At 38.9% G+C, this 9,713-nt stretch overlaps 1 protein-coding gene across 7 annotated transcripts in view; it reads left to right on the plus strand.

Annotated features, from left to right (window-relative positions):
• KBTBD2 (kelch repeat and BTB domain containing 2) overlaps nt 1-9,713 on the plus strand; it is a 33,042-nt gene that overhangs the window by 13,091 nt on the left and 10,238 nt on the right. For 4 of the 7 annotated variants that reach the window (XM_006171482.3, XM_014585372.2, XM_014585373.2 and 1 more), the window contains exon 2: nt 1,576-2,070. The exons of 2 other annotated variants lie outside the window; for them this stretch is intronic. In XM_006171482.3, coding sequence (XP_006171544.1) covers nt 1,901-2,070 — 170 coding nt within the window. In that variant the 5' untranslated portion in view covers nt 1,576-1,900. Of the gene's footprint in view, nt 1-1,575; nt 2,071-4,538; nt 4,647-9,713 lie in introns of those variants that run through there. One more of the 7 variants, XM_006171483.3, reaches the window with a different exon arrangement.

Consider the following 9,713-nt stretch of genomic DNA (forward strand, 5'->3'; position numbering starts at 1 on the left):
TCTCTCTTCTCTTCCATCTCTGTTAGCTTTGACATTATGAATGCTCTAAATTCCTTATCAGACATTTCCATGATTTTCACCGAACTGCTTGTGGATGAAGAAGAGTTACTCTTTTTCCCTTGGAGGAGAGCTATTTTCTTGTTTTCCCATATTTCTTGTTATCCGGCGGTGATGTCTTGTCATCTGATGGATGGTGTGTTTCTTTCAAATTCTTGAAGGTCAGTCTGAATGTTCAGGGGCAAGCAAACAGAGGTGATCTAGAATCTCTTCGCTGTTCTGTTGTGATCGCAGGTGCAGCAGATTCAGTAGATATTGAGGAATATTTTAACCCTATTAGTATTTGGATGTTTAGCTACAGTGCTCTTAGATCCTTCTAAAAACACATTAAATGGATATTGGAGAGTGGAGAGACAAGAAAAAGAGAAATGAAAAAGAGAGAGAAAAAAATAACAGAGAAAAAAAGTAAAAATAAAAACGAAAAATATTGTAATTAACTGTTTTCCTTTTTTAAAAAATATCACAAAATAGAAAACCGCGCGGCGCGCTTGTGCTCTGCGCAAAATACCTAGTTCACAGGAGCCATGTGGAACCTCCTTCTGAAGGCCTGGCTTCTTCTGCCTCAATTGTTCCTTTTTCTTTTGTGTGTTTTTGTGGCAGAGCATGTTGTACACTCACCAGAGACAAAGTGACTGGGAGAAAGCATCCTCCCAAATGGAATGCCATAATCCCTTTTCCATTTCTCCATCCCGTTGGGATTCGGGGCATGCACACACATGCACCTATGTGTTTTTCAAGATATGGGGCTGGGATTCAAACCATAGTTGGTTGGCCCTGTGGGATCTGACTCCTTTGACTACAAGGACATGGCAGCCAGCACTGTTCTATGGTTTGGTTTGGTTTGTTTTTTTTTGTTTTTGTTTTTCAGTAAAATTGTATGCTCCTAGGAAGGAAACCATCCTCCAAAGAGGTTTATTACATATGATTTTCTTACAGAATTGAACTGTGAATTTTAAAATACATAGTTATACTTCAGAAATAAAGTTTGTATCTGTTTACCACATAGTTTAAGTAATTTAAATAGGCAGCATTTGTGAATGTATTTGAAATATATCTAAAGAATGAGAAACTCCATGCAAGAGAGGTTTTGGCTTTGTTTTCTTAAATTATAGTCATCTGTTACCCTTAATCAAATAACTAGGAAATCTGGCTTTTCTGGTGATTTTAAATTGATAATTTTTTATCATTTTTTTATTCAATTTTATAAATTCAATCACATTATTTTTTGTATTACAAAGTGGATATTTCAACAGGTGTAAATTGATAAATTTTTAAAGAACTTGAATAAAAACGTATGGTTACTCGTTACTTGGGGTGGGTTGTATATTTTGTATAGAAAGCAAAAAGTTAAAACAAATATTTTCATTTTTTAAAAAATTTTAAATGTAGTAAAACATTTCTCATTTCATTTTTATGCCAAAGTTGAATTTTAAATCATTTACATTTAAGACCCTTTTTATTGTATTTTAAAAATGTAATGGCCAAAATACTCTTAACAACTTTTTTTTTTCTTGTTAGTTATTCCAGATGATCCCCTGGACAAAGGATGTTGCCACAAAATCTACCTAGCTTATTTTTCTCCTTCACTCATGAGCTGCACAGTTGCAAGTTTGAGCAAGATATCTACAGACTGTGTTGAAAAATTAACACAGGATGACCTAGGAGTGATTCTAAGCCTATAACAAGATATAATACTCATTAGTGAATTCATCACTCTTCGTTTTGAATGCTTCAGATAACAGCAAGTAGACTTTCTCCTTTATTTCTGAAGTATTCACTTGGCCTTCCATCAGTAACACTGACTTTTATCATCGGTTCTGGGAGAGTTTAATGGAATACAGTCATGTCCACTCAAGACGAAAGGCAGATCAATACTGAATATGCTGTGTCCTTGTTGGAACAGTTGAAATTGTTTTATGAACAGCAGTTGTTTACTGACATAGTATTAATTGTTGAGGGCACCGAGTTCCCTTGTCATAAGATGGTTCTTGCAACATGTAGCTCTTATTTCAGGTAAGTACTTTAAGCTTGATTAGTTTGTAATTAACAAATGTTAGCTTATTTCAATGTTTTAATAGGAATCCTTTTAAATGTTACTCAAAAGGTGAGATCTCTAATATTTTCCTTAGTTTAGTATTTGGGTGATGTAGTACTTGCAAGATAATTTCCTTGTATGTACAAGGGACCGGTGAAAGAAAATTGATTTTCTTAGGGGGGGCTGTTATTTTAATTACAGAAGAAGGAAGAAAGAGTAGGTATTTTTGTGAAGATATTGATATTCCCAGTCCTTGACCCCAACCTCCAAGTTATCTAGGATTACAGGCATGCATTTGGTGTGCCTAGGTCAGAGATCTGAACCCGTGTTGTTTCAGCATTATAAAGTAGTACCCTGCCACTCAGGCCAGGCCAAGAAATTTTTTCAAGAAGGATTAAGTGGGAACCAGCACTTAGCGTAATGGCTGTGTCGCTGGACTCCCACGTAGTTGACCATAGTTCGCGTCCTGGACCCGGTGGCTTAGAACTCACGCCGGGCACGTGTGCGTGCGTGCCCAAGATCCTGAGAGGAGAATGGAGAAGGGATTGCGGCGTGACCATCCTCCCTGGGGGGGTGATTTCTCGCTTTCGGTCTCTATGTCTCTCTCTCTGTCTGTCTGGCGAGCGCACGTGCCCTATAGCGAAAACCTCTCAAAAGAAAAAGAAGGATTAAGTACAAGAAATTTGTTGATGGGACCAGCAGTTAGCGTAATGGCTATGTCGCTGGACTCCCATGTAGTCGACGATGGTTCATGTCCCAGACCTGGTGGCTTAAAACTCATGCTGGGCGCATGTGCATGCATGCCCAAGATCCCGGGAGGAGAATGGAGAAGGGATTGTGGCGTGGCTATCCCCCCTGGGGAGTGATTTCTCGCTTTCTATCTCTCTGTCTGTCTGTCTGTCTGGCAAGCACACGCGCCCCATAGCAAAAACCTCTCCAAAAAAATAAATTTGTTAAAATTAACTAAGGTAAATTTGTAATGTTGAGAAAGCAAAAGATTCAGAATGCTGTTTTTTCCATTTAAAGAAGAAAATGGATAATTTACTCTTGAGATCTCAAAGGTACAAAATTCAGAAAACAATTTTTTTAGTTTATTAACTAAAGAGTTACCCTAGGCTCAGTAATAATTTTTAGTGGACAACTAGTGCTTCTTAGACATAGTCTTTTTTTTTTTTTTTGGTCAAAATGTATTTTTCTTACTCTTGGTTACTATTATCATTTGTGATTATCTTTTTAGCTTTATCACATTCTTTGACAGCTTTAATAATTAAGTACATTGGCACTCTCTGTGCTCCAAGATGGAAATTGACTTACTTGTTTTCTAATTACAAATAAGTAAAGCATAACTTTACATTTTTATCTTCTGCATCTTTATCATAAACTTTACGAGAAAACAGAAGCAAAGTTATAGAAATTGGTTTATTCCATGCCCTTGAGATTTATTTATTTATTTATTTTGTTAAAGAGTATATGCACAAAGAAAGAGAAAAAGATAAGTCACTCCCCAGAAGGCCTGGTCACAGTGCAGTCCTTTTCCTCCGGTTACCCATCTCCTCAGGATCATGGCATGTGCATTCGTTTTACCTGCACGCTGTAGCTGAGCTTTGAACCCTGGTTAGCTATGGAGAATCTAGCTATCTTTCTGCATTGCTTAACTGCTATGCCATGAGGATCTCTCCTAGGTTTATTTTTACTTCATATTTGGAAGGAACAGGGTGAATAAAGATTTGGGTAGATTTGGGGTTTTTGGCAGTTTCAAGCACTGATTTTCCTGTTGGGAAGCCTATTTGCAAACAGTGGTTCTAAAATCTATTTGATAATCAGAATTCTCTTGGGTACCTTTTAAGTTGTGAAAGCAAGTGCACACATGTACATGAGATGGGGGAAACACCCTTGATATGGTCTCATTATGTTGCAGTTCCCTCTCCCTAGCTCTTCAACATATCTGGCATGTTTTCAGGTCTACCAGTGGTCTGAACTTGTAGTTAGTCAAAAGGTTTCCAGCACTGCAGTTCAGTCAAGATTGTTGAATTTCAAACAGAAATTATGATTTGGGGTGACTGGCTTATGGAATCACAATCCATGTACTTAAAAACATCTCAAATGGTTATGATACCAGGTTTTCACCACTACCACCCCCTACCCCATCAGTTGCCTTAGCAGGTAGTATTAGAAATTAAGGTTACAGGTTCAGTCTTAATATCTGGCTCATGAGCTCTGCTTTTTTAATGACTAATAATTGTAAATTGATTACTCATTATTGAAAAGAATTTTATGCCTTAGTTGTGGATATTTAGGTTGACATTATAATTAAAGAGTAGAATCTTCTGTGGCAGTAACCATAGTAGTCATCTGATCTAACATTTAACGATGTAAAAATTCTATTTATAGTGTATTTTCTGTATTGTCATAATTTTTACTAGAAAGTAATATATGTGTTTTTTAGGTCATCAGAAAAGTCATGTCGCATTTTTGCATAGGAAAACATGGAAAAATATGTCATATCTTTTCCGATGACCTAATAGAATCTTTCTCATTAACTTTATTTGTACAGGTAAGGTGTTACTCTAAATTTTCTAGCTATGAAGTGGCTATTTATCATTAACTGAGTCTCCATGGCCTGGTGGTTAAGGCAGCCAGCTGGATCCCACATGGCCAGCCACATAGTTCGAGTCTTTTTTTCTTCGGTAACTAGCTTGAGAAACGTACTGGGCACACGTACCTGCATGCCCCCAAAATCCAAAAAGGATGGAGAGATGGAGGAGAAGGAATTGCCCTGTGACCATTTCCCATGTCCCTTTCCCTCTTTTTTTTTTTTTTTTTTTTGGCAAGTGCATGTGCCCTCCAGCCAATCTGAGCATGAAACAAAACTTTCTTGCTCAGATTGGCTAGACTTTTTCAAAAGAGGACTTCTAAAAGTTTGTGAAAAAATTTGAATGAAAGTACAAATTTACTTTGGTATAAAAGAGTTTTGAAATTCATGTTTAGTTTCTTTAATAATATGCATTATCCATGAACTCTTTGGAGACCTGTCATACTGTCTTTGGTTTTCAGAAGCACAGTTCCTTTGCGTAAGTCTGCTATTCTGGTTTCATAAACAGTAGTCTAGTATAACCAGCCTCAGTGTCATCTCTCTAGTTAGCTGTTCCCTTGTCTTACTCCCCTTTCCAAAGTTACTAAATTCTACTGCAGTAAATATAAAAGCCATGTGATCACTAAATCTTTCATTTTAACTAAGAGCTCTCACAGTTCTTTTTTAGGTTTCTTGTGATTATCTTCTGTTTTCCTATTAGGTAAAGCTGGTAGCAGTAGGAAGTTTTTGTTTTTCTTTTTTAAGGTTATGATTATGGCTTCAAGCTTGGCTCTGTTACTTGATCATGTTTACTGTAGCTATCTTGTATATATCCTTAGGTAGGAAGTCATCAATCTCCCTTGTTGATGTTGTTTGTGCCACTCTACCACTACCCCTACCTGCCTGGAATCTAGCTTCTGTCCCTGCTGCTCATGTTCAAGCTATTCTGGGGGTCACCGGCAAATACTGAATTGCTTTTGAAGTTTCTTTTTACTTTGACTCAACAGTTTTTGGCACCTGCTTATCTTGTCCTAAGAAGCAACATACAGATGTGGCTGTTCTTATTTTACTTTTATATGCCAGAAGGTATATGCATGAGAAAGAAAGAAGCAAACTCTTCAGTGAGTCCTAATCATGCTATAATCCTTTCTCCTCCCTCCCTTCCATGGTAGGTTTTTCTCCTCCAACTTACCCTTCATCTCTGTCACTTTGTAGATGAGTCTTGGCCCGTTGAATTAATACCTGACCTACAAAGTCCCACGGATAAAAATATTTAGCTGATTATTATATTATTTCCATTTGTTTCATTTGACCGTACCTCAAATCAAATGTATCCAAAATTTAACCAAACTTATTCTTAGGATTAACTTTCTTCCTTGACTTTACAGTATTTTTCTTGGTGGTTAATAATATCTTTCTCAGGTACTTACTTGAATCTTTGACTCCTCCCTGTCTACTTTATACTTTTTTTTAAGATTTATTCAATTTTATTTATTATTATTCAGTTTTATCATAGAAGGAGCATGAGAAAGCAAGCCACCAGGTCTTTAACTTGAACTGGTGTCACACATGTGGGAGTCCAGTGCCTTAACCATCATGCCACCTATCAGCCCCAACTTTATACTTTATCTAACCCATTCCCTATATTCAAAAAATTATCAGGTCTTTCTATTTCTTTGTAATACAGTTTTTGTTCTTCTTTATTTATAATAGAGTGCATACATGTGAATGAGAGAGATGAATACCCTCCCCAAAGTCTGGTCATGTCATGATCTTGCCCCTCCGGTCTTCCAGCCTGTTGGGTCTAGGGTATTCAAGTGCTTGCCTGCCATTTTTCAAATTGACCAGGCTAGGGATTTGAACTGTAGTCACCATGTGTGATCCTGCTTCTCTTGGGCAACATATTACTGCTGTATCACAGAGTTGGCCCTCTTTGTAATAGTTTTTTGTTTCATTTTGTTTTGTTTTACCCATTTCTGTTAACCCTAGTTCAGGTTCTTCTTACTCATCTCAATCTGTAGCTTTAAGTTTTTCTGTTTCTAGCCTTTGGCTCTTGAGATCTGTCAGTGTAGCATATTTAGTAAAATTATCATGCTAAATCTTGACTCAAACTCTTAGACTTCTGTACCATTTACAAGAAAAAACAGGACTATTTTGTTTCATTTTGAAGGCCCTCTGTGATCAGACTGCCAACTCTTCTCAGTTCTTTTTCTAGTATCCTCCCTGAACCCTTTATGTTCAACTGTGTTCCTTGACCAGATACTTTTTATGTTCTGCTTTATCTATTTCAAAAGCCTTACTCACCTTCTTAAAATGCTCAAGCTGTGGGACCAGCAGTTAGCATAATGGCTATGTCACTGGAGTCCTATGTAGTTGACCGCGGATCGCATCCCGGACCCGGTGGCTTAAAACTCACGCTGGGCAAGTGTGGGTGCCTGCCCAAGATCCTGAGAGGAGAATGGAGGAGAAGGGATTGTGGCGTTGCCATCCCCCTGGGGGGGAGATTTCTCATTTTCTGTCTCTGTCTGTCTGGCTAGCGCACACACCCTATAGCAAAAAACAAAAAAAAAAAAACTCTTCAAAAAAAGAAATGCTCAAGCTGGTGATTATTGTGATACTTGTTTTGTTTTTTTGTTTTTTTAAGAGGATTTTGCTGTAGGACACGTGCGCTTGCCAGACAGACCCAAGACAGACATAAAGCGAGAAATCACCCCCCAGGTGGATGGCCACGCCACAATCCATTCTCCTCTCGGGATCTTGGGCACACATGCACACGTGCCTGGCGTGAGTTTTAAGACACCGGGTCCAGGACACGAGCCACGTTCGACTACGTGGGAGTCCAGCAACATAGCCATTATGCTAACTGCTGGTCCCTGATACTTGCACATGATCACTATATTCAGTACCATGTCTCTCTTGCGCATGAATTAATAGTGACCTTTTACTATATGTAGACATTCTACCTTTTTTGTGTTAATTTGCTGTAGGGCACATTCATTTACTAGGGGATGGAAAGGAGGTGAAAGCACCTCCCTGGGGGGCGATGGCCATACCACAGTCCCTTCTTAATTCTCTTGGAATTTGGATCATACATGTACATGTACCTGGCATGTTTTTCAAGCTGCTGAGTCTGGGACTCGTACCATGTGTATGATGTCCGGCTGCCTTAATCACCATGTAACCAGCTGCCTTCACACTTTTTTTTTTTTATTTTATTTATTTATTTATTTATTTATTTTTGCCAGAGGCGGAACCAGCAGGTTGTATGGTGGTTAAGGCACTGGACTCCCACATGGGTGACTGGGGTTCAAGTGTCAGACCTGGTGACTTGCTTTCTCACTTTCCCTTTCTTTCTTTGGTCAAATTGAAAAAATAACAATAATAAAGTTAAGTAAATAAATTTTTAAACGAATTTTTTGGCAGAGGGCATGAGTGCACGTGAATGCACATGAAAGAAAACACGCGAACCCCAATGGGGAATGATCATACTGCAGTCTTTTCTCCATTTCTCCGTTCTTTCGGGCTTTGGGTAATGTGTGCACACATGCCTGGTTTTTCAAGCCTCCAGGGCTAGGACTCTTAACTACCCGGTCAGCAATATAGGATCTAGCTGCCTTAACCATCAAGCCATGGAGCTGGCCCTACTTTGTATTCTTCATAATACCAGTTGCCTGTTCTGGCGGTTTCCTATTTATAATTGTTTTTGTTTTTAAGATTTTTTTAGTTGTTTTTTTTGTTTGTTTTGCTGTAGGGAGTGTACACTCACCTAAGAGAGACAGAGATGGGGAGAAAGAATGAGAAATCACCTTTTGGTGGGAGGAGAGGATGGCCATACTGCAATCCTTTCTCCGTTCTCCTCTCAGGATTTTGGGCATCCATGTACACGCACCTGGCATTAGTTTCAAACTATCATGTCCAGGACTCAAACCATGATAAGCCATTGTAGGGGTTCAGTGCCTTAACTAACCACTGTGCCACCTCCTGGTTTCATAGACTTTTAGGAATGTTTACCACATATTTTTAGAAATTGTTTAATTGAGTTTTTACCTGACCACCACATTGAGGAGCTGGTGGGCCTTTGGCAGTCCTGTTTTGAGACACAGCTGCTCAAGGTTAGAAACAGATGGGTCCATTCGGGGCGAGAAGAGCGGGAGTGAGGAAGGGAGCAGCGCTGTCCAGAGCTGCCAGAACAGCCGTTAGTTCTCACCTACTCCAGAGAACCAGTTACTGAGCAAGTGAAAAGCAGTTTTCATCTCCACGCAGCCGTGTCCGAGATCCAAATTATTTTACTGAAGGGACCAGCAGTTAGCGTAATGGCTATGTCGCTGGACTTCCATGTAGTCGACTGTGGTTCGTGTCCCGGACCCAGTGGCATAAAAGTCACTCCGGGAGAGAAGAGGATTCCTCATGGCTCCTGCAAACTAGTCATTTCAGGGGACAGGAGAAATGAAGACTTTCTACTGATAATTCAGCCTCCAGCAAACAAAGCTAGTGTGCAATCACTACAAAACAGCAAAGAGATTCTAGATCACCTCTGTCTGCTTGCTCCTGAACACTCAGATTGAACTTCAAGAATTCGAAAGAAACACACCATCAGATGACAAGAAATCACTGCAGGACCACAAGAAATATGGGAAAGCAAGAGAATACTTCTCCAAGGGAAAAGAATGACTCCTCTTCATCCACAAGCAGTTCAATGCAAATCATGGAAATGTCTGATAAAGAATTTAGAGTATTCATAATGGCAAAGATAACAGAGATGGAAGAGAAGAGAGACAATGAACTCCTAAAGAGAAAGAAGAAAGAAGTTGACGAGTTCCAGGAGGTGAGGAAATTCTTGCAGTATTTAAAAGAGGAATTACACGCTTTACGAAAGAGTCAAACGGAACTATAAACCTATAATACAGGAAGTCAATCTCCCTTGAAAGTATTAAAAGCAGACTAGATCATACAGAAAATAGAATCTCAGACGTAGAAGAGAAAATTGCTGGCCTAGAAAAATCTACCCCAAAGACAGAGAAAATGGCACAAAAATTTGAGAATAATATA

Source organism: Tupaia chinensis, unplaced genomic scaffold (assembly GCF_000334495.1).
Source record: "Tupaia chinensis unplaced genomic scaffold, TupChi_1.0 Scaffold149666_1, whole genome shotgun sequence".
Taxonomy (NCBI): Eukaryota; Metazoa; Chordata; class Mammalia; order Scandentia; family Tupaiidae; genus Tupaia; species Tupaia belangeri.